Source organism: Oncorhynchus keta, chromosome 24 (assembly GCF_023373465.1).
Source record: "Oncorhynchus keta strain PuntledgeMale-10-30-2019 chromosome 24, Oket_V2, whole genome shotgun sequence".
Classification (NCBI taxonomy): domain Eukaryota; kingdom Metazoa; phylum Chordata; class Actinopteri; order Salmoniformes; family Salmonidae; genus Oncorhynchus; species Oncorhynchus keta.
The window spans coordinates 949,190-975,508 of NC_068444.1; the positions used below are offsets into that span (position 1 = coordinate 949,190).

The 26,319-nt window shown below is 46.9% G+C and overlaps 1 protein-coding gene across 2 annotated transcripts in view; it reads left to right on the top strand.

Moving 5' to 3' along the window:
* LOC118382110 (AT-rich interactive domain-containing protein 4B-like) overlaps positions 1 to 26,319 on the top strand; it is a 269,423-nt gene that overhangs the window by 190,339 nt on the left and 52,765 nt on the right. The window contains exon 21 of one of the 2 annotated variants that reach the window (XM_052477445.1): positions 2,377 to 2,523. The exons of the other annotated variant lie outside the window; for it this stretch is intronic. Coding sequence (XP_052333405.1) covers positions 2,377 to 2,523 — 147 coding nt within the window. The remainder of the gene's footprint in view (positions 1 to 2,376; positions 2,524 to 26,319) is intronic. 2 annotated transcript variants of the gene reach the window in all.

Below are 26,319 nucleotides of genomic sequence, written 5' to 3' on the forward strand. Positions count from 1 at the left end.
TCAATGTTTCTACTCTGAAACATCCCACTGAGTCCTCTCCTTTCAATGTTTCTACTCTGAAACATCCCACTGAGTCCTCTCCTTTCAATGTTTCTACTCTGAAACATCCCACTGAGTCCTCTCCTTTCAATGTTTCTACTCTGAAACATCCCACTGAGTCCTCTCCTTTCAATGTTTCTACTCTGAAACATCCCACTGAGTCCTCTCCTTTCAATGTTTCTACTCTGAAACATCGCACTGAGTCCTCTCCTTTCAATGTTTATACTCTGAAACATCCCACTGAGTCCTCTCCTTTCAATGTTTCTACTCTGAAACATCCCACTGAGTCCTCTCCTTTCAATGTTTCTACTCTGAAACATCCCACTGAGTCCTCTCCTTTCAATGTTTCTACTCTGAAACATCCCACTGAGTCCTCTCCTTTCAATGTGACATCCCACTGAGTCCTCTCCTTTCAATGTTTCTACTCTGAAACATCCCACTGAGTCCTCTCCTTTCAATGTTTCTACTCTGAAACATCGCACTGAGTCCTCTCCTTTCAATGTTTCTACTCTGAAACATCCCACTGAGTCCTCTCCTTTCAATGTTTCTACTCTGAAACATCGCACTGAGTCCTCTCCTTTCAATGTTTATACTCTGAAACATCCCACTGAGTCCTCTCCTTTCAATGTTTCTACTCTGAAACATCCCACTGAGTCCTCTCCTTTCAATGTTTCTACTCTGAAACATCCCACTGAGTCCTCTCCTTTCAATGTTTCTACTCTGAAACATCCCACTGAGTCCTCTCCTTTCAATGTTTCTACTCTGAAACATCCCACTGAGTCCTCTCCTTTCAATGTTTCTACTCTGAAACATCGCACTGAGTCCTCTCCTTTCAATGTTTCTACTCTGAAACATCCCACTGAGTCCTCTCCTTTCAATGTTTCTACTCTGAAACATCGCACTGAGTCCTCTCCTTTCAATGTTTATACTCTGAAACATCCCACTGAGTCCTCTCCTTTCAATGTTTCTACTCTGAAACATCCCACTGAGTCCTCTCCTTTCAATGTTTCTACTCTGAAACATCCCACTGAGTCCTCTCCTTTCAATATGTCTACTCTGAAACATCCCACTGAGTCCTCTCCTTTCAATGTTTCTACTCTGAAACATCCCACTGAGTCCTCTCCTTTCAATGTTTCTACTCTGAAACATCCCACTGAGTCCTCTCCTTTCAATGTTTCTACTCTGAAACATCCCACTGAGTCCTGTCCTTTCAATGTTTCTACTCTGAAACATCCCACTGAGTCCTCTCCTTTCAATGTTTCTACTCTGAAACATCCCACTGAGTCCTCTCCTTTCAATGTTTCTACTCTGAAACATCCCACTGAGTCCTCTCCTTTCAATGTTTCTACTCTGAAACATCCCACTGAGTCCTCTCCTTTCAATGTTTCTACTCTGAAACATCGCACTGAGTCCTCTCCTTTCAATGTTTATACTCTGAAACATCCCACTGAGTCCTCTCCTTTCAATGTTTCTACTCTGAAACATCCCACTGAGTCCTGTCCTTTCAATGTTTCTACTCTGAAACATCCCACTGAGTCCTCTCCTTTCAACGTGACATCCCACTGAGTCCTCTCCTTTCAATGTGACATCCCACTGAGTCCTCTCCTTTCAATGTTTCTACTCTGAAACATCCCACTGAGTCCTCTCCTTTCAATGTTTCTACTCTGAAACATCCCACTGAGTCCTCTCCTTTCAATGTTTCTACTCTGAAACATCCCATTGAGTCCTCTCCTTTCAATGTGACATCCCACTGAGTCCTCTCCTTTCAATGTTTCTACTCTGAAACATCCCACTGAGTCCTCTCCTTTCAATGTTTCTACTCTGAAACATCCCACTGAGTCCTCTCCTTTCAATGTTTCTACTCTGAAACATCCCACTGAGTCCTCTCCTTTCAATGTTTCTACTCTGAAACATCCCACTGAGTCCTCTCCTTTCAATGTTTCTACTCTGAAACATCCCACTGAGTCCTCTCCTTTCAATGTTTATACTCTGAAACATCCCACTGAGTCCTCTCCTTTCAATGTTTCTACTCTGAAACATCCCACTGAGTCCTCTCCTTTCAATGTTTCTACTCTGAAACATCCCACTGAGTCCTCTCCTTTCAATATGTCTACTCTGAAACATCCCACTGAGTCCTCTCCTTTCAATATATCTACTCTGAAACATCCCACTGAGTCCTCTCCTTTCAATGTTTCTACTCTGAAACATCCCACTGAGTCCTCTCCTTTCAATGTTTCTACTCTGAAACATCGCACTGAGTCCTCTCCTTTCAATGTTTCTACTCTGAAACATCCCACTGAGTCCTCTCCTTTCAATGTTGTTCCTCTCCTCCCCTAGCGGACCTGGAGAAGATGTGTAGTCTGGAGAGGATCTCCTTCCTCCAGGAGAAGCTGCAGGACATCAGGAACCACTACCTGTCTCTCAAGTCTGAGGTGGCATCCATCGACAGACGGCGCAAACGCATCAAGAAGAAAGAGAGAGAGAGTGAGTCATCATAATCGACAGTTTATTTGCTACCAGAGCTGTTATGGTAAACACAATAAAAAGAGAGAGGAAGAAATGTAGTTTCTAACCCTGTAGTACTGTAGTGCTGGAGACTGAGACCATCCTTATAGTACTGTAGTACTGTAGCTGGAGACCAAGACAATCCCTGTAGTACTGTAGCTGGAGACCAAGACAATCCCTGTAGTACTGTAGCTGGAGACCGAGACAATCCCTGTAGTACTGTAGTACTGTAGCTGGAGACCAAGACCATCCCTGTAGTACTGTAGCTGGAGACCGAGACCATCCCTGTAGTACTGTAGTACTGTAGCTGGAGACCAAGACAATCCCTGTAGTACTGTAGTACGGTAGCTGGAGACCAAGACAATCCCTGTAGTACTGTAGTACTGTAGCTGGAGACCAAGACAATCCCTGTAGTACTGTAGTACTGTAGCTGGAGACCAAGGCAATCCCTGTAGTACTGTAGTACTGTAGCTGGAGACCAAGACAATCCCTGTATTACTGTAGTACTGTAGCTGGAGACCAAGGCAATCCCTGTAGTACTGTAGCTGGAGACCGAGACCATCCCTGTAGTACTGTAGTACTGTAGCTGGAGACCGAGACAATCCCTGTAGTACTGTAGTACTGTAGCTGGAGACCAAGACAATCCCTGTAGTACTTTAGTACTGTAGCTGGAGACCGAGACAATCCCTGTAGTACTGTAGCTGGAGACCGAGACCATCCCTGTAGTACTGTAGTACTGTAGCTAGAGACCAAGACAATCCCTGTAGTACTTTAGTACTGTAGCTAGAGACCAAGACAATCCCTGTAGTACTTTAGTACTGTAGCTGGAGACCGAGACCATCCCTGTCGTACTGTAGCTGGAGACAGAGACAATCCCTGTAGTACTGTAGCTGGAGACCGAGACCATCCCTGTAGTACTGTAGCTGGAGACCAAGACAATCCCTGTAGTACTGTAGCTGGAGACCGAGACAATCACTGTTGTACTGTAGTACTGTAGCTAGAGACCAAGACAATCCCTGTAGTACTGTAGCTGGAATACCTAGGATAGGATAAGTAATCCTTCTCACCCCCTTTAAGATTTAGATGCACTATTGTAAAGTGACTGTTCTACTGGATGTCATAAGGTGAATGCACCAATTTGTAAGTCGCTCTGGATAAGAGCGTCTGCTAAATGACTTAAATGTAAATGTAATGAGACCAAGACAATCCCTGTAGTACTGTACTACTGTAGCTAGAGACCAAGACAATCCCTGTAGTACTGTAGCTGGAGACCAAGACAATCCCTGTAGTACTGTAGCTGGAGACCAAGACAGTAGTACTGTACTACTGTAGCTAGAGACCAAGACAATCCCCTGTAGTACTGTAGTTGGAGCCCAAGACAATCCCTGTAGTACCGTAGTACTGGAGCTGGAGACCAAGATAATCCCTGTAGTACTGTCGCTAGAGACCAAGACAATCCCTGTAGTACTGTAGCTGGAGATTGAGACAATCCCTGTACTACTGTAGTACTGTAGCTGGAGACTGAGACAATCCCTGTAGTACTGTAGTACTGTAGCTGGAGACTGAGACAATCCCAATCCCTGTAGTACTGTACTACTGTAGCTGGAGACCAAGACAATCCCTGTAGTACTGTAGCTGGAAACCAAGACAATCCCTGTAGTACTGTAGTACTGTTGCTGGAGACCGAGACAATCCCTGTTGTACTGTATCCTGTCTGAGGACTGTAGATTGATTGATAATGCTCTAGTGTATGTTGAAACAGACCAGACTTGTTCCCCAAGCTTGGATGATCTGGTAACAACAAAGTAACAACCACCAGTATTTGAGTAAAGCCACAGTGTCTATGTATGCGTATGCTCAGCACTATGCACGTCAGCTACTACAGAGTCTGAAATGACTGCAACACTTAACAAAGAGCTGCAGTTAGTTTCAGAGTGGGTGGCAAGGAATAAATTACTAATAAATAATTTGAATAAAGTATTGTTTTTTTATACAAATCATTCACTAAACCTTAAACCTGAAATAAATCCTGCACTAAATAATGTGCAAATAGAGCAAGTTGAGGTGACTAAACTGCTTGGCGTAACCCTGGATTGTAAAACTGTCATGGTCAAAACATAACGATACAACAGTAGTGTCATGACGTTTGCTGAGATGGGGAGAAGTCTGTCCATAATAAAGTCTTGTTTTTGTGAGAGGTATTGACATGTTGAATGCATCCAATTGGCGTCGTTGTCCCCACAGTGACCGTACGTACATAACCCAACCAGAAGCCATGGATTACAGGCAACATCCACACTGAGCTCAAGGATAGAGCTGCCGCTTTCAAGGAGCGGGACCCTAACCCGGAAGCTTATAAGAAATCCTGCTATGCCCTCTGACGAACCATCAAACAGGCAAAGCGTCAATACAGGACTAAGATTGAATCGTACTACACCGGCTCTGACGGTCTTCGGATGTGGCAGGGCTTGAAAACTATTACAGACTACAAAGGGAAGCACAGCCGAGAGCTGCCCAGTGACACAAGCCTACTGGATGAACTAAACTACTTCTATGCTCGCTTTGAGGCAAATAAACTGAAACATGCAAGAGAGCACCAGCTGTTCCGGGAAGATTGTGTGATCACGCTCTCCACAGCCAATGTGAGTAAGACCTTTAAACAGGTCATCATTCTGGATCCTGGGGTTCATGCTCAGTCCCCTCCTGTACTCCCTGTTCACTCATGACTGTGGTAAGGGTAGGTAAGAACACATTGGCCATGTTGATCCTCAACACGGGGCCCCTCAGGGGTGCGTGCTCAGTCCCTCCTGTACTCCCTGTTCACTCATGACTGTGTGGCCAAGCATGACTCAACACTGTCATTAAGTTTGCTGACGACACAACAGTGGTAGAGCTGATCACTGACAACGATGAGACAGCCAATAGGGAGGAGGTCAGAGACCTGGTGGTAGGGCCTGATCACTGACAACAATGAGACAGACTATAGGGAGGTCAGAGACCTGGTGGTAGGCCTGATCACCCACAACGATGAGACAGCCAATAGGGAGGAGGTCAGAGACCTGGTGGTAGGCCTGATCACTGACAACGATGAGACAGACTATAGGGAGGTCAGAGACCTGGTGGTAGGCCTGATCACCGACAACGATGAGACAGACTATAGGGAGGTCAGAGACCTGGTGGTAGGCCTGATCACCGACAACGATGAGACAGACTATAGGGAGGTCAGAGACCTGGTGGTAGGCTTGATCACTGACAACGATGAGACAGCCAATAGGGAGGAGGTCAGAGACCTGGTGGTAGGCTTGATCACTGACAACGATGAGACAGCCTATAGGGAGCCTATAGGGAGGAGGTTAGAGACCTGGTGGTAGGCCTGATCACCAACAACGATGACACAGACTATAGGGAGGAGGTTAGAGACCTGGTGGTAGGCTTGATCACTGACAGCGATGAGACAGCCTATAGGGAGCCTATAGGGAGGAGGTTAGAGACCTGGTGGTAGGCCTGATCACTGACAACGATGAGACAGACTATAGGGAGCCTATAGGGAGGAGGTCAGAGACCTGGTGGTAGGCTTGATCACTGACAACGATGAGACAGACTATAGGGAGCCTATAGGGAGGAGGTCAGAGACCTGGTGGTAGGCCTGAACACTGACAACGATGAGACAGACTATAGGGAGCCTATAGGGAGAGGTCAGAGACCTGGTGGTAGGCCTGATCACCAACAATGAGACAGCCAATGGGAGGAGGTCAGAGACCTGGTGGTAGGCCTGATCACCAACAGTGATGAGACAGCCTAGGGCGGAGGTCAGAGACCTGGTGGTAGGCCTGATCACCAACAATGATGAGACAGCCTATAGGGCGGAGGTCAGAGACCTGGTGGTAGGCCTGATCACCGACAGTGATGAGACAGCCTATAGGGAGGTCAGAGACCTGGCAGTGTGGTGCCAGGACAAGAACCTCTCCTCAATGTAATCAAGACAAAGGAGATGGACTACAGGAAAAAGAGGCCGAGCACGCCCCCATTCTCATCGACCGGGCTGCAGTGGAGCAGGTTGAAAGCTTCAAGTTCCTTGGTGTCCACATCCCAACAAACTAACATGGTCCAAACACACCAAGACAGTCGTGAAGAGGGCACGACAAAACCTATTCCCCCTCAGGAGGCTGACAAGATTTGGCATGGGTCCTGAGATCCTCAAACGGTTTTACAGCTGCACCATCGAGATCATCCTGACTGGTTGCATCACTGCCTGGTATGGCAGCTGCTCGGTCTCAGACCTCTATACCAGGCGGTGTCAGAGGAAGGCCCTCAAAATGGTCAAAGACTCCAGCCACCCTAGTCATAGACTCTTCTCTCTGCTATCACACGGCAAGTGGTACCGGAGCGCCAAGTCTAGGTCCAAGAGGTTTCTTAACAGCTTCTACCCCCCAAGCCATAAGACTCCTGGACATCTCATCAAAGGGCTACCCAGACTATTTGCATTGCCCCCCTCCCCCTCTTTTACACCGCTGATACTCTCTATTGTTATCATCTATGCATAGTCACTTTAACTCTACCTACATGTACATATTACCTCAACTAACCAGCACATTGACTCTGTACCGGTACCCCCCTGTATATAGCCTCCACATTGACTCTGTACCGGTACCCCCCTGTATATAGCCTCCACATTGACTCTCTACCGGTACCCCCTGTATATAGCCTCCACACTGACTCTGTACCGGTACCCCTGTATATAGCCTCCACATTGACTCTGTACCGGTACCCCTGTATATAGCCTCCACATTGACTCTGTACCGGTACCCCCTGTATATAGCCTCCACATTGACTCTGTACCGGTACCCCCTGTATATAGCCTCCACATTGACTCTGTACCGGTACCCCCTGTATATAGCCTCCACATTGACTCTGTACCGGTACCCCTGTATATAGCCTCCACATTGACTCTGTACCGGTACCCCCTGTATATAGCCTCCACATTGACTCTGTACCGGTACCCCTGTATATAGCCTCCACATTGCCTCTGTACCGGTACCCCCTGTATATAGCCTCCACATTGACTCTGTACCGGTACCCCCCTGTATATAGCCTCCACATTGACTCTGTACCGGTACCCCCTGTATATAGCCTCCACATTGACTCTGTACCGGTACCCCTGTATATAGCCTCCACATTGACTCTGTACCGGTACCCCTGTATATAGCCTCCACATTGACTCTGTACCGGTACCCCCTGTATATAGCCTCCACATTGACTCTGTACCGGTACCCCCTGTATATAGCCTCCACATTGACTCTGTACCGGTACCCCCTGTATATAGCCTCCACATTGACTCTGTACCGGTACCCTGTATATAGCCTCCACATTGACTCTGTACCGGTACCCCCTGTATATAGCCTCCACATTGACTCTGTACCGGTACCCCCTGTATATAGCCTCCACATTGACTCTGTACCGGTACCCCTGTATATAGTCTCCACATTGACTCTGTACCGGTACCCCCTGTATATAGCTCTCCACATTGACTCTGTACCGGTACCCCTGTATATAGCCTCCACATTGACTCTGTACCGGTACCCTGTATATAGCCTCCACATTGACTCTGTACCGGTACCCCTGTATATAGCCTCCACATTGACTCTGTACCGGTACCCCTGTATATAGCCTCCACATTGACTCTGTACCGGTACCCCTGTATATAGCCTCCACATTGACTCTGTACCGGTACCCCTGTATATAGCCTCCACATTGACTCTGTACCGGTACCCTGTATATAGCCTCCACATTGACTCTGTACCGGTACCCCCTGTATATAGCCTCCACATTGACTCTGTACCAGTACCCCTGTATATAGCCTCCACATTGACTCTGTACCGGTACCCCTGTATATAGCCTCCACATTGACTCTGTACCGGTACCCCTGTATATAGCCTCCACATTGACTCTGTACCGGTACCCCCTTCTGTATATAGCCTCCACATTGACTCTGTACCGTAATACCCTGTATATAGCCTCCACATTGTCTCTGTACCGGTACCCCTGTATATAGCCTCCACATTGACTCTGTACCGGTACCCCCTGTATATAGCCTCCACATTGACTCTGTACCGGTACCCCCTGTATATTGTCTCGCTATTGTTATTTTACTGCTGCTCATTAATTACTTGTTACTTTTATTTCTTATTCTTATCTGTTTTTTTTTTTTTAAAACAGTATTGTTGGTTAGTGGCTCGTAAGTAAAGCATTTTCACTGTAAGGTCTTCTTCACCTCTTGTATTCAGCGCATGTGACTAATAAAATTGGATTTGATATCTTTGTAGAAAAGTTTACGAATTAGCCTCCTTCTGTACACATATGGGCATATCTTTATCTCTGGTCTTTCTAGGGCCTTCTCTTCCTTAATATTATTTTATTTATTATATATTTATTATTTTATATATTATATTATGTTAATATCATACATTGGACACCTCAGCCCTTTAGGTCTATACATGCATTGTCCTGATGCATTTAGTGCTCAAATCTCCTACAGCTGAACCACGAGGTGGACAATTACTGTTTTAGGAAAGTACAAACCAATAAAACAATAGACTATGAAGTTTTGGATATGCTACACATCGAAACACAACAAATTGGGCTTTAGTCATTTGTTCTAGACCGTTTTTAAGGACTCATGTGGATCATTTGGCCAATATGGCTTGTTTATTGATGGTGCTGGCAGCGACCAGTCTGAGGCTTTTTCTCTCTTTACACTCTTGGATCGGAACGGGTCTGAATGGACATGAGGACTTCTAAGCTACAGACTTCTAAGCTACAGACTTCTAAGCTACAGACTTCTAAGCCACATATTTCTAAACCACAGACTTCTAAACTAAAGACTTCTAAGCTACAGACTTCTAAGCTACAGACTTCTAAGCAACAGACTTCTAAGCTACAGACTTCTAAGCCACAGACTTCTAAGCAACAGACTTCTAAGCTACAGACTTCTAAGCAACAGACTTCTAAGCCACATATTTCTAAACCACAGACTTCTAAACTAAAGACTTCTAAGCTAAAGACTTCTAAGCTTAAGACTTCTAAGCTAAAGACTTCTAAGCTACAGACTTCTAAGCAACAGACTTCTAAGCAACAGACTTCTCAGCTACAGACTTCTACTCCACTTCTGCTCCATCTGACCACCATGTTGTTTCTGCATCATCTGACCACCATGTTGTTTCTGCATCATCTGACCACCATGTTGTTTCTGCATCATCTGACCACCATGTTGTTTCTGACCACCATGTTGTTTCTCCTCCATCTGACCACCATGTTGTTTCTCCTCCATCTGACCACCATGTTGTTTCTGCATCATCTGACCACCATGTTGTTTCTGCTCCATCTGACCACCATGTTGTTTCTGCTCCATCTGACCACCATGTTGTTTCTGCTCCATCTGACCACCATGTTGTTTCTCCTCCATCTGACCACCATGTTGTTTCTCCTCCATCTGACCACCATGTTGTTTCTCCTCCATCTGACCACCATGTTGTTTCTGCATCATCTGACCACCATGTTGTTTCTGCTCCATCTGACCACCATGTTGTTTCTGCATCATCTGACCACCATGTTGTTTCTGACCACCATGTTGTTTCTCCTCCATCTGACCACCATGTTGTTTCTGCATCATCTGACCACCATGTTGTTTCTGCATCATCTGACCACCATGTTGTTTCTGCATCATCTGACCACCATGTTGTTTCTGCTCCATCTGACCACCATGTTGTTTCTGCTCCATCTGACCACCATGTTGTTTCTGACCACCATGTTGTTTCTCCTCCATCTGACCACCATGTTGTTTCTGCATCATCTGACCACCATGTTGTTTCTGCTCCATCTGACCACCATGTTGTTTCTGCATCATCTGACCACCATGTTGTTTCTCCTCCATCTGACCACCATGTTGTTTCTGACCACCATGTTGTTTCTCCTCCATCTGACCACCATGTTGTTTCTGACCACCATGTTGTTTCTCCTCCATCTGACCACCATGTTGTTTCTCCTCCATCTGACCACCATGTTGTTTCTGCATCATCTGACCACCATGTTGTTTCTGCATCATCTGACCACCATGTTGTTTCTCCTCCATCTGACCACCATGTTGTTTCTGACCACCATGTTGTTTCTGACCACCATGTTGTTTCTCCTCCATCTGACCACCATGTTGTTTCTCCTCCATCTGACCACCATGTTGTTTCTGACCACCATGTTGTTTCTGACCACCATGTTTCTGCATCATCTGACCACCATGTTGTTTCTCCTCCATCTGACCACCATGTTGTTTCTCCTCCATCTGACCACCATGTTGTTTCTCCTCCATCTGACCACCATGTTGTTTCTCCTCCATCTGACCACCATGTTGTTTCTGACCACCATGTTGTTTCTGACCACCATGTTGTTTCTGCATCATCTGACCACCATGTTGTTTCCGCATCATCTGACCACCATGTTGTTTCTGCTCCATCTGACCACCATGTTGTTTCTTCATCATCTGACCACCATGTTGTTTCTGCATCATCTGACCACCATGTTGTTTCTGACCACCATGTTGTTTCTGCTCCATCTGACCACCATGTTGTTTCTGCTCCATCTGACCACCATGTTGTTTCTGACCACCATGTTGTTTCTGACCACCATGTTGTTTCTCCTCCATCTGACCACCATGTTGTTTCTGACCACCATGTTGTTTCTCCTCCATCTGACCACCATGTTGTTTCTGACCACCATGTTGTTTCTGCACTCCATCTGACCACCATGTTGTTTCTGACCACCATGTTGTTTCTACTCCATCTGACCACCATGTTGTTTCTGACCACCATGTTGTTTCTGCATCATCTGACCACCATGTTGTTTCTGCATCATCTGACCACCATGTTGTTTCTCCTCCATCTGACCACCATGTTGTTTCTCCTCCATCTGACCACCATGTTGTTTCTGACCACCATGTTGTTTCTGACCACCATGTTGTGTCTGACCACCATGTTTCTGCATCATCTGACCACCATGTTGTTTCTCCTCCATCTGACCACCATGTTGTTTCTGCTCCATCTGACCACCATGTTGTTTCTGACCACCATGTTGTTTCTGACCACCATGTTGTTTCTACTCCATCTGACCACCATGTTGTTTCTACTCCATCTGACCACCATGTTGTTTCTACTCCATCTGACCACCATGTTGTTTCTGCTCCATCTGACCACCATGTTGTTTCTGACCACCATGTTGTTTCTGCTCCATCTGACCACCATGTTGTTTCTCCTCCATCTGACCACCATGTTGTTTCTGCTCCATCTGACCACCATGTTGTTTCTGCTCCATCTGACCACCATGTTGTTTCTCCTCCATCTGACCACCATGTTGTTTCTGACCACCATGTTGTTTCTGCTCCATCTGTCCACCATGTTGTTTCTCCTCCATCTGACCACCATGTTGTTTCTCCTCCATCTGACCACCATGTTGTTTCTGACCACCATGTTGTTTCTCCTCCATCTGACCACCATGTTGTTTCTCCTCCATCTGTCCACCATGTTGTTTCTGCATCATCTGACCACCATGTTGTTTCTCCTCCATCTGACCACCATGTTGTTTCTCCTCCATCTGACCACCATGTTGTTTCTGCATCATCTGACCACCATGTTGTTTCTCCTCCATCTGACCACCATGTTGTTTCTGCTCCATCTGACCACCATGTTGTTTCTCCTCCATCTGACCAGCATGTTGTTTCTGCATCATCTGACCACCATGTTGTTTCTCCTCCATCTGACCACCATGTTGTTTCTCCTCCATCTGACCACCATGTTGTTTCTGCTCCATCTGACCACCATGTTGTTTCTCCTCCATCTGACCACCATGTTGTTTCTCCTCCATCTGACCACCATGTTGTTTCTCCTCCATCTGACCACCATGTTGTTTCTCTGACCACCATGTTGTTTCTACTCCATCTGACCACCATGTTGTTTCTACTCCATCTGACCACCATGTTGTTTCTACTCCATCTGACCACCATGTTGTTTCTGACCACCATGTTGTTTCTACTCCATCTGACCACCATGTTGTTTCTACTCCATCTGACCACCATGTTGTTTCTACTCCATCTGACCACCATGTTGTTTCTGACCACCATGTTGTTTCTGCTCCATCTGACCACCATGTTGTTTCTACTCCATCTGACCACCATGTTGTTTCTGACCACCATGTTGTTTCTCCTCCATCTGACCACCATGTTGTTTCTGACCACCATGTTGTTTCTGACCACCATCCATCTGACCACCATGTTGTTTCTGCTCCATCTGACCACCATGTTGTTTCTGCATCATCTGACCACCATGTTGTTTCTGACCACCATGTTGTTTCTGACCACCATGTTGTTTCTGCTCCATCTGACCACCATGTTGTTTCTGCTCCATCTGACCACCATGTTGTTTCTCCTCCATCTGACCACCATGTTGTTTCTCCTCCATCTGACCAGCATGTTGTTTCTGCATCATCTGACCACCATGTTGTTTCTGCTCCATCTGACCACCATGTTGTTTCTGACCACCATGTTGTTTCTCCTCCATCTGACCACCATGTTGTTTCTGCTCCATCTGACCACCATGTTGTTTCTCCTCCATCTGACCACCATGTTGTTTCTGACCACCATGTTGTTTCTGCATCATCTGACCACCATGTTGTTTCTGCATCATCTGACCACCATGTTGTTTCTCCTCCATCTGACCACCATGTTGTTTCTGCTCCATCTGACCACCATGTTGTTTCTCCTCCATCTGACCACCATGTTGTTTCTCCTCCATCTGACCACCATGTTGTTTCTGCATCATCCATCTGACCACCATGTTGTTTCTACTCCATCTGACCACCATGTTGTTTCTGACCACCATGTTGTTTCTGCATCATCTGACCACCATGTTGTTTCTGCATCATCTGACCACCATGTTGTTTCTGCATCATCTGACCACCATGTTGTTTCTCCTCCATCTGACCACCATGTTGTTTCTGACCACCATGTTGTTTCTGACCACCATGTTGTTTCTGACCACCATGTTGTTTCTCCTCCATCTGACCACCATGTTGTTTCTGACCACCATGTTGTTTCTCCTCCATCTGACCACCATGTTGTTTCTCCTCCATCTGACCACCATGTTGTTTCTGACCACCATGTTGTTTCTCCTCCATCTGACCACCATGTTGTTTCTGACCACCATGTTTCTGCATCATCTGACCACCATGTTGTTTCTCCTCCATCTGACCACCATGTTGTTTCTCCTCCATCTGACCACCATGTTGTTTCTCCTCCATCTGACCACCATGTTGTTTCTGACCACCATGTTGTTTCTGACCACCATGTTGTTTCTGCATCATCTGACCACCATGTTGTTTCTGCTCCATCTGACCACCATGTTGTTTCTGCATCATCTGACCACCATGTTGTTTCCGCATCATCTGACCACCATGTTGTTTCTGCTCCATCTGACCACCATGTTGTTTCTTCATCATCTGACCACCATGTTGTTTCTGCATCATCTGACCACCATGTTGTTTCTTCATCATCTGACCACCATGTTGTTTCTTCATCATCTGACCACCATGTTGTTTCTGACCACCATGTTGTTTCTGCTCCATCTGACCACCATGTTGTTTCTGCTCCATCTGACCACCATGTTGTTTCTGACCACCATGTTGTTTCTCCTCCATCTGACCACCATGTTGTTTCTGACCACCATGTTGTTTCTCCTCCATCTGACCACCATGTTGTTTCTGACCACCATGTTGTTTCTACTCCATCTGACCACCATGTTGTTTCTGACCACCATGTTGTTTCTGCATCATCTGACCACCATGTTGTTTCTCCTCCGTCTGACCACCATGTTGTTTCTGACCACCATGTTGTTTCTGACCACCATGTTGTTTCTCCTCATCTGACCACCATGTTGTTTCTGCATCATCTGACCACCATGTTGTTTCTCCTCCATCTGACCACCATGTTGTTTCTGCTCCATCTGACCACCATGTTGTTTCTGACCACCATGTTGTTTCTGACCACCATGTTGTTTCTGACCACCATGTTGTTTCTACTCCATCTGACCACCATGTTGTTTCTGACCACCATGTTGTTTCTCCTCCATCTGACCACCATGTTGTTTCTCCTCCATCTGACCACCATGTTGTTTCTGCTCCATCTGACCACCATGTTGTTTCTGACCACCATGTTGTTTCTGCTCCATCTGACCACCATGTTGTTTCTACTCCATCTGACCACCATGTTGTTTCTCCTCCATCTGACCACCATGTTGTTTCTCCTCCATCTGACCACCATGTTGTTTCTGACCACCATGTTGTTTCTGCATCATCTGACCACCATGTTGTTTCTACTCCATCTGACCACCATGTTGTTTCTCCTCCATCTGACCACCATGTTGTTTCTGCTCCATCTGACCACCATGTTGTTTCTGCTCCATCTGACCACCATGTTGTTTCTGACCACCATGTTGTTTCTGCTCCATCTGACCACCATGTTGTTTCTACTCCATCTGACCACCATGTTGTTTCTGCTCCATCTGACCACCATGTTGTTTCTGACCACCATGTTGTTTCTCCTCCATCTGACCACCATGTTGTTTCTGCTCCATCTGACCACCATGTTGTTTCTGACCACCATGTTGTTTCTCCTCCATCTGACCACCATGTTGTTTCTCCTCCATCTGACCACCATGTTGTTTCTCCTCCATCTGACCACCATGTTGTTTCTGCTCCATCTGACCACCATGTTGTTTCTGCTCCATCTGACCACCATGTTGTTTCTCCTCCATCTGACCACCATGTTGTTTCTGCTCCATCTGACCACCATGTTGTTTCTCCTCCATCTGACCACCATGTTGTTTCTGCTCCATCTGACCACCATGTTGTTTCTGACCACCATGTTGTTTCTCCTCCATCTGACCACCATGTTGTTTCTCCTCCATCTGTCCACCATGTTGTTTCTCCTCCATCTGTCCACCATGTTGTTTCTCCTCCATCTGACCACCATGTTGTTTCTGCCATCATCTGACCACCATGTTGTTTCTCCTCCATCTGACCACCATGTTGTTTCTCCTCCATCTGACCACCATGTTGTTCCATCTGACCACCATGTTGTTTCTCCTCCATCTGACCACCATGTTGTTTCTGCTCCATCTGACCACCATGTTGTTTTCTCCTCCATCTGACCAGCATGTTGTTTCTGCTCATCTGACCACCATGTTGTTTCTCCTCCATCTGACCACCATGTTGTTTCTCCTCCATCTGACCACCATGTTGTTTCTACTCCATCTGACCACCATGTTGTTTCTCCTCCATCTGACCACCATGTTGTTTCTACTCCATCTGACCACCATGTTGTTTCTGACCACCATGTTGTTTCTGCTCCATCTGACCACCATGTTGTTTCTACTCCATCTGACCACCATGTTGTTTCTGACCACCATCTGCATCTGACCACCATGTTGTTTCTGACCACCATCCATCTGACCACCATGTTGTTTCTGCATCATCTGACCACCATGTTGTTTCTGCATCATCTGACCACCATGTTGTTTCTGACCACCATGTTGTTTCTGACCACCATGTTGTTTCTGTTGTTTCTCCATCTGACCACCATGTTGTTTCTGCTCCATCTGACCACCATGTTGTTTCTCCTCCATCTGACCACCATGTTGTTTCTCCATCCCACCATCTGCTCCATCTGACCACCATGTTGTTTCTCCTCCATCTGACCACCATGTTGTTTCTCCTCCATCTGACCACCATGTTGTTTCTGACCACCATGTTGTTTCTCCTCCATCTGACCACCATGTTGTTTCTGCTCCATCTGACCACCATGTTGTTTCTGCTCCATCTGACCACCATGTTGTTTCTGACCACCATGTTGTTTCTGCATCATCTGACCACCATGTTGTTTCTGCATCATCTGACCACCATGTTGTTTCTCCTCCATCTGACCACCATGTTGTTTCTCCTCCATCTGACCACCATGTTGTTTCTGACTCCATCTGACCACCATGTTGTTTCTGCTCCATCTGACCACCATGTTGTTTCTGACCACCATGTTGTTTCTGCATCATCTGACCACCATGTTGTTTCTGCATCATCTGACCACCATGTTGTTTCTCCTCCATCTGACCACCATGTTGTTTCTGACCACCATGTTGTTTCTGACCACCATGTTGTTTCTGACCACCATGTTGTTTCTCCTCCATCTGACCACCATGTTGTTTCTGACCACCATGTTGTTTCTCCTCCATCTGACCACCATGTTGTTTCTCCTCCATCTGACCACCATGTTGTTTCTGACCACCATGTTGTTTCTGACCACCATGTTTTTCTGCATCCATCTGACCACCATGTTGTTTCTGACCATCTGACCACCATGTTGTTTCTCCTCCATCTGACCACCATGTTGTTTCTCCTCCATCTGACCACCATGTTGTTTCTCCTCCATCTGACCACCATGTTGTTTCTGACCACCATGTTGTTTCTGACCACCATGTTGTTTCTGCATCATCTGACCACCATGTTGTTTTTCTGCTCCATCTGACCACCATGTTGTTTCTGCTCATCTGACCACCATGTTGTTTCTCCTCCATCATCTGACCACCATGTTGTTTCTCCTCCATCTGACCACCATGTTGTTTCTCCATCTGACCACCATGTTGTTTCTTCTCATCTGACCACCATGTTGTTTCTGCATCATCTGACCACCATGTTGTTTCTTCCATCATCTGACCACCATGTTGTTTCTTCATCATCTGACCACCATGTTGTTTCTGACCACCATGTTGTTTCTGCTCCATCTGACCACCATGTTGTTTCTGCTCCATCTGACCACCATGTTGTTTCTGACCACCATGTTGTTTCTCCACCATCTGACCACCATGTTGTTTCTGACCACCATGTTGTTTCTCCTCCATCTGACCACCATGTTGTTTCTGATCTGACCACCATGTTGTTTCTCCTCCATCTGACCACCATGTTGTTTCTGACCACCATGTTGTTTCTGACCACCATCATCTGACCACCATGTTGTTTCTCCTCCATCTGACCACATGTTGTTTCTGACCACCATGTTGTTTCTGACCACCATGTTGTTTCTGCATCATCTGACCACCATGTTGTTTCTCCTCCATCTGACCACCATGTTGTTTCTCCTCCATCTGACCACCATGTTGTTTCTCCTCCATCTGACCACCATGTTGTTTCTGATCTGACCACCATGTTGTTTCTGACCACCATGTTGTTTCTGACCACCATGTTTCTGCATCATCTGACCACCATGTTGTTTCTCCTCCATCTGACCACCATGTTGTTTCTGCTCCATCTGACCACCATGTTGTTTCTGACCACCATGTTGTTTCTGACCACCATGTTGTTTCTGACCACCATGTTGTTTCTCCTCCATCTGTCCACCATGTTGTTTCTGACCACCATGTTGTTTCTGACCACCATGTTGTTTCTCCTCCATCTGACCACCATGTTGTTTCTCCTCCATCTGACCACCATGTTGTTTCTACTCCATCTGACCACCATGTTGTTTCTCCTCCATCTGACCACCATGTTGTTTCTGCTCCATCTGACCACCATGTTGTTTCTACTCCATCTGACCACCATGTTGTTTCTACCATCCATCTGACCACCATGTTGTTTCTGCTCCATCTGACCACCATGTTGTTTCTGACCACCATGTTGTTTCTGCTCCATCTGACCAACATGTTGTTTCTCCTCCATCTGACCACCATGTTGTTTCTCCTCCATCTGACCACCATGTTGTTTCTGCTCCATCTGACCACCATGTTGTTTCTCCTCCATCTGACCACCATGTTGTTTCTCCTCCATCTGACCACCATGTTGTTTCTCCTCCATCTGACCACCATGTTGTTTCTGATCCACCATGTTGTTTCTGCTCCATCTGACCACCATGTTGTTTCTCCTCCATCTGACCACCATGTTGTTTCTGCTCCATCTGACCACCATGTTGTTTCTGACCACCATGTTGTTTCTCCTCCATCTGACCACCATGTTGTTTCTCCTCCATCTGTCCACCATGTTGTTTCTCTCCATCTGACCACCATGTTGTTTCTCCTCCATCTGACCACCATGTTGTTTCTGACCACCATGTTGTTTCTCCTCCATCTGACCACCATGTTGTTTCTCCTCCATCTGACCACCATGTTGTTTCTGACCACCATGTTGTTTCTCCTCCATCTGACCACCATGTTGTTTCTGCTCCATCTGACCACCATGTTGTTTCTCCTCCATCTGACCAGCATGTTGTTTCTGCTTCATCTGACCACCATGTTGTTTCTCCTCCATCTGACCACCATGTTGTTTCTCCTCCATCTGACCACCATGTTGTTTCTGACCACCATGTTGTTTCTCATCTGACCACCATGTTGTTTCTGCTCCATCTGACCACCATGTTGTTTCTGCTCCATCTGACCACCATGTTGTTTCTCCTCCATCTGACCACCATGTTGTTTCTGACCACCATGTTGTTTCTACTCCATCTGACCACCATGTTGTTTCTGACCACCATGTTGTTTCTGCTCCATCTGACCACCATGTTGTTTCTACTCCATCTGACCACCATGTTGTTTCTGACCACCATGTTGTTTCTGACCACCATCTGACCACCATGTTGTTTCTGCTCCATCTGACCACCATGTTGTTTCTCCTCCATCTGACCACCATGTTGTTTCTGCATCCATCTGACCACCATGTTGTTTCTGCATCATCTGACCACCATGTTGTTTCTCCTCCATCTGACCACCATGTTGTTTCTGACCACCATGTTGTTTCTGACCATCATCTGACCACCATGTTGTTTCTGCTCCATCTGACCACCATGTTGTTTCTGACCACCATGTTGTTTCTGCATCATCTGACCACCATGTTGTTTCTGACCACCATGTTGTTTCTGCATCATCTGACCACCATGTTGTTTCTGCCATCATCTGACCACCATGTTGTTTCTGCTCCATCCTCCATCTGTTTCTGACCACCATGTTGTTTCTGACCACCATGTTTCCATCTCTGACCACCATGTTGTTTCTGACCACCATGTTGTTTCTGCTCCATCTGACCACCATGTTGTTTCTGACCACCATGTTGTTTCTGCATCATCTGACCACCATGTTGTTTCTGACCACCATGTTGTTTCTCCTCCATCTGACCACCATGTTGTTTCTGACCACCATGTTGTTTCTGACCACCATCTCATCTGACCACCATGTTGTTTCTGACCACCATGTTGTGTCTGACCACCATGTTGTTTCTGCATCATCTGACCACCATGTTGTTTCTGACCACCATGTTGTTTCTGACCACCATGTTGTTTCTCCTCCATCTGACCACCATGTTGTTTCTGACCACCATGTTGTTTCTCCTCCATCTGACCACCATGTTGTTTCTGACCACCATTTGTTTCTGCTCCATCTGACCACCATGTTGTTTCTCCTCCATCTGACCACCATGTTGTTTCTGGCCACCATGTTGTTTCTCCTCCATTTGACCACCATGTTGTTTCTGACCACCATGTTGTTTCTCCTCCATTTGACCACCATGTTGTTTCTGACCACCATGTTGTTTCTGACCACCATGTTGTTTCTGACCACCATGTTGTTTCTCCTCCATCTGACCACCATGTTGTTTCTGACCACCATGTTGTTTCTGACCACCATGTTGTTTCTGACCACCATGTTGTTTCTGACCACCATGTTGTTTCTGCTCCATCTGACCACCATGTTGTTTTTCTCCCCAGGTACAGTGGCCACATCTTGTTTCTCTACTCCACCATGTTGTTCGTCCCCGTCCTCCAGCTCTCTAACAGCAGCGGTGATGTTGACACTAGTCGACACTCCTGTGTTCTCTGACTCCTCTTCCTTGTTTCCTCTCAGAACACCATGTGGTGTCTGCTCCAGTGTAGGTGACCAGGACACCCTCACCCTCCCAACCATGTCTGAGGCCCAGGTTTCACAGCACTGAGCACCTAACCAGCACCACCATGGTCCAACACCCAGGCCCCTCAGCATCCACCCAAGACACACCATGTTTCCCCAGGCCCCATAACCTCCAACTATACCACCATATTCACCCTGACCCAACAGAACAGCCCCCAACCAGGCACCATCACCCTCATCTGACCACCATGTTGTTTCTGCCCAAATGACAACCCACCCAGGCCCCTCCACACCAACACCCCTCCAACAGAACGGACAACCATGTTGTTTCTGACCACAGGCCCTCCACACCAACAGAACTGACAACCCACCCAGGCCCCTCCACACCAACAGAACTGACAACCCACCCAGGCCCCTCCACACCAACAGAACTGACAACCCACCCAGGCCCCTCCACACCAACACCCTCCAACAGAACTGACAACCCACCCAGGCCCCTCCACACCAACACCCTCCAACAGAACGGACAACCCACCCAGGCCCCTCCACACCAACAGAACTGACAACCCACCCAGGCCCCTCCACACCAACAGAACTGACAACCCACCCAGGCCCCTCCACACCAACAGAACTGACAACCCACCCAGGCCCTCCACACCAACAGAACGGACAACCCACCCAGGCCCCTCCACACCAACAGAACTGACAACCCACCCAGGCCCCTCCACACCAACAGAACTGCAACCCACCCAGGCCCTCCACACCAACACCCCTCCAACAGAACTGACAACCCCCAGGCCCCTCCACACCAACACCCTCCAACAGAACTGACAACCCACCCAGGCCCTCCACACCAACACCCTCCAACAGTACTGACAACCCACCCAGGCCCCTCCACACCAACACCCCTCCAACAGAACTGACAACCCCCAGGCCCCTCCACACCAACACCCTCCAACAGAACGGACAACCCACCCAGGCCCCTCCACACCAACACCTCTCCAACAGAACGGACAACCCACCCAGGCCCCTCCACACCAACACCCTCCAACAGAACTGACAACCCACCCAGGCCCCTCCACACCAACACCCTCCAACAGAACTGACAACCCACCCAGGCCCCTCCACACCAACACCCCTCCAACAGAACGGACAACCCACCCAGGCCCCTCCACACCAACACCCCTCCAACAGAACTGACAACCCACCCAGGCCCCTCCACACCAACAGAACTGACAACCCACCCAGGCCCCTCCACACCAACAGAACTGACAACCCACCCAGGCCCCTCCACACCAACACCCTCCAACAGAACTGACAACCCACCCAGGCCCCTCCACACCAACAGAACTGACAACCCACCCAGGCCCCTCCACACCAACAGAACTGACAACCCACCCAGGCCCCTCCACACCAACAGAACGGACAACCCACCCAGGCCCCTCCACACCAACACCCCTCCAACAGAACTGACAACCCACCCAGGCCCCTCCACACCACCAACAGAACTGACAACCCACCCAGGCCCCTCCACACCAACACCCCTCCAACAGAACTGACAACCCACCCAGGCCCCTCCACACCAACAGAACTGACAACCCACCCAGGCCCCTCCACACCAACTTCCACACTGTAACTACAGCAGGGACCAGAGACGACAGAGAAACAAACAAGACGAAAAGCACAATTTTATGTCCACAGCTGTTTCTTTGGCTTGCTAATTGCACTCAAGTGCACTCTTATGATGATTGGGTGGAAGAATACAATGACAACAAAACGACAAACGTGTTTTTCCTTAAATTGATAGACATTTATAAGAGTTGTTTTCTAAAAGCTATAATTATATTATGTCTGATATGGTTATTTAATATGGGTTAAGGATGTTGTGTACTATGTAGTCAATGCCATCTTCTGTTGTAGCCTGCCGCGGGGCGGCAGCATAACCTAGTGGTTAGAGCGTTGGACTAGTAACCGGAAGGTTGCGAGTTCAAACCCCCGAGCTGGTACAAATCTGTCGTTCTGCTCCTGAACAGGCAGTTAACCCACTGTTCCTAGGCCGTCATTGAAAATTAGAATTTGTTCTTAACTGACTTGCCTGGTTAAATAAAGGTTAAAAAAAAATATATATATATATATATATAGAATGTCAATGCCACATTGGCATGTGGTGTGTACTCAAAGTAACCTTGCCACTTGTTTTCTCTGTCCCCCTCTCTGTCCCCCTCCTCTGTCCCCTCCGCCTCTGTCTCCTCTCTCTGTCCCCCTCCTCTCTCTGTCCCCTCCTCTCTGTCCCCTCCTCCCCCTCCGCTCTCTGTCCCCCTCCGCTCTCTGTCCCCCTCCTCTCACTCTCTTGATCCCGAAGATTTATAGCATTAGACTGTAGGTCAGAGTATGAATGAGAGACAGGTTATGTACATGACAGATATGTGTGTTTATCTAAACATAGTGATTGTAGAGGTCGATGTGGAGAGAAGCAGTGTTCTCCCCAGGGTTTTTTTAACAAGGTGGTGCTGAGCAGAAAGGGGGCAGCTGTAACACCTGTAACTTTCATTTCCTGCAATCTAGAGCTACAAAATTGCCTTAAATTATAAGTGCAAAATATTTATACAGGACCTTCAGAAAGTATCACACCCCTTGACTTATTCCACATTTTGTTCTCAAGGCCTTTTCAAAATGGTTTCAACAGATTATTGTTGTCACACATATATACACACAATACCCCATAATGACAAAGTGAAAGTGTGGTTTCAGATTTTTTAATCAAATGTATTGAAAATAAAATACAGAAACATCCCATTTACATAAGTATGTCAATACATGTTAGAATCACCTTTCACAGTGATAACAGCTGTAAGTCTTTCCGGGTAAGTCTCTAAGAGCTGTGAGTCTTTCTGGGTAGGTCTCTAAGAGTGATTACAGCTGTGAGTCTTTCTGGGTAAGTCTCTAAGAGTGATTACAGCTGTGAGTTTGGGAATGGTGAAATCCCTGAGTGGTTTCCTTCCTCTCCGGCAACTGAGTTAGGAATGACGCCTGCATCATTGTAGTGACTGGGTGTATTGATACACCATCCAAAGTGTAATTAATAACTTCACCCTGCTCAAAGGGATATTCAATGTCTGCTGTTTATTTTACCCGTCTACCAATAGGTGCCCTTCTTTGAGAGGCAATGGAAAAAACTTTTGTGTTTGATTCTGTGTTTGAAATTCACAGCTCGACTGTGGGATCTTACTGATAATTTTAGAGATGTATAGAGATGATGATATAGAGATTTATTTATTCAAAAATAATGTTAAACAACATTTTTACTCCTGAACGTATTTAGGCTGGACATGACAAAGGGGTTGAATATTAACTCAAGACATTTCAGCTTTTCAAAGTGTGTAGGCCAGTTAAATCCATTTTAAATTCCGGCTGAAAGACAATGTCAAGGGGTGTGAATAGTTTCTGAAGGCACTTTTTATTGATATTTTTGTTCATATGGACACAGCCAGTCCACAAGGTGGAGCAGCCCCCCTCTTCATAGTGACACAGCCAGTCCACAGGGTGGAGCAGCACCCCTCTTCATAGTGACACAGCCAGTCCACCGGGTGGAGCAGCCCCCCTCTTCATAGTGACACAGCCAGTCCACAGGGTGGAGCAGCACCCCTCTTCATAGTGACACAGCCAGTCCACCGGGTGGAGCAGCCCCCCTCTTCATAGTGACACAGCCAGTCCACAGGGTGGAGCAGCCCCCCTCTTCATAGTGACACAGCCAGTCCACAAGGTGGAGCAGCCCCCTCTTCATAGTGACACAGCCAGTCCACCGGTGGAGCAGCCCCCTCTTCATAGTGACACAGCCAGTCCACAGGGTGGAGCAGCCCCCTCTTCATAGTGACACAGCCAGTCCACAAGGTGGAGCAGCCCCCCTCTTCATAGTGACACAGCCAGTCCACAGGGTGTTGTCATGTTGTAATCTCCTCTTCACCCTCTGACACCCAGTCCACAACAGATAATCATGTTGTAATCTCCTCTTCACCCTCTCACCCCTACCACCAACAGATAATCATGTTGTAATCTCCTCTTCATCCTCTCACCCCTACCACCAACAGATAATCATGTTGTAATCTCCTCTTCACCCTCTCACCCCTACCACCAACAGATAATCATGTTGTAATCTCCTCTTCACCCTCTCACCCCTACCACCAACAGATAATCATGTTGTAATCTCCTCTTCACCCTCTCACCCCTACCACCAACAGATAATCATGTTGTAATCTCCTCTTCACCCTCTCACCCCTACCACCAACAGATAATCATGTTGTAATCTCCTCTTCACCCTCTCACCCCTACCACCAACAGATAATCATGTTGTTTTAAACATCTAAATGATCCACCCCTTTTTTTCTTTCATTTTTTTGCCTAAAATAACAAACCCAAAACTAACTGCCTGTAGCTCAGGACCTGCATTAAGGATATGCTTATTCTTGGTACCATTTGAAAGGAAACACTCTGAAGTGTGTGAATGTGAAGGGAATGTAGGAGAATATAACACAATAGATCTGGTAGAAGATAATACATAGAAAAAACTAACCGTTCTTTTGTATTTTTTTATACCATCTTTGAAATGCAAGAGAAAGGTCATAATGTATTATTCCAGCCCAGGTGCAATTTAGATATTTGCCACTAGATGGGAGCAGTGTATGTGCAAAGTTTTAGACTGATCCAATGAACCATTGAATTTCTGTTCAAAATGTTGTATCGAGGCCTCCCAGGTAGTGCAGTGGTCTAGGGCTGTGTTCGCGCCAGGCTCTGTCTTAGCCGGCCGCGGCCGGGAGTCCGTGGGGCGACGCACAATTGGCCTAGCGTCGTCCGGGTTAGGGACAAGGGAATCCTTGTCTCATCGCGCACCAGCGACTCCTGTGGCGGGCCGGGCGCAGTGCGCTCTAACCAAGGTCGCCAGGTGTACGGTGTTTCCTCCGACACATTGGTGCGGCTGGCTTCCGGGTTGGATGCACGCTGTGTTAAGAAGCAGTGCAGCTTGGATGGGTTGTGTTTCGGAGGACGCATGGCTCTTGACCTCCATCTCTCCCACGCCCGTACGGGAGTTGTAGCAATGAGACAAGATAGTAACTACTAACAGTTGGATACCACGAAATTGGGGAGAAAAAGGGGTAAAATATTACAGATCAAATGTGATTAATTTGTTTATGAACAACTTTTCATATTCAAAACTGTGCACTCTCCTCAAACAATAACATGGTATTATTTGACTGAAATAGCTACTGAAAATTGGACAGTGCAGTTTGATTAACAAGAATTTAAGCTTTCTGCCAATATCAGATATGTCTATGTCCTGGGCAATGTTCTTGTTACTAACAACCTCGTGCTAATCGCATTAGCCTACGTTAGCTCAACCGTCTCGTAGAAGGGACACCGATCCCGAAGAAGTTTTAATCTATTCTTCTATACCCCCCCTACCACCAACAAATAATCATGTTCTGGTTCTGTTCTCGACTCTGGCCAGGGTAATAGTGACAACCATGTATGTGTATACAATCATTATTTCAGACTCCAGTGTTTATTCCCTTAGGTTGCATTTGAAAAAGGCTCCCTATCCCCTGGTCAAAAGGCTCCCTATCCCCTGGTCAAAAGGCTCCCTATCCCCTGGTCAAAAGGCTCCCTATCCCCTGGTCAAAAGGCTCCCTATCCCCTGGTCAAAAGGCTCCCTATCCCCTGGTCAAAAGGTTCCCTATCCCCTGGTCAAAAGGCTCCCTATCCCCTGGTCAAAAGGCTCCCTATCCCCTGGTCAAAAGGCTCCCTATCCCCT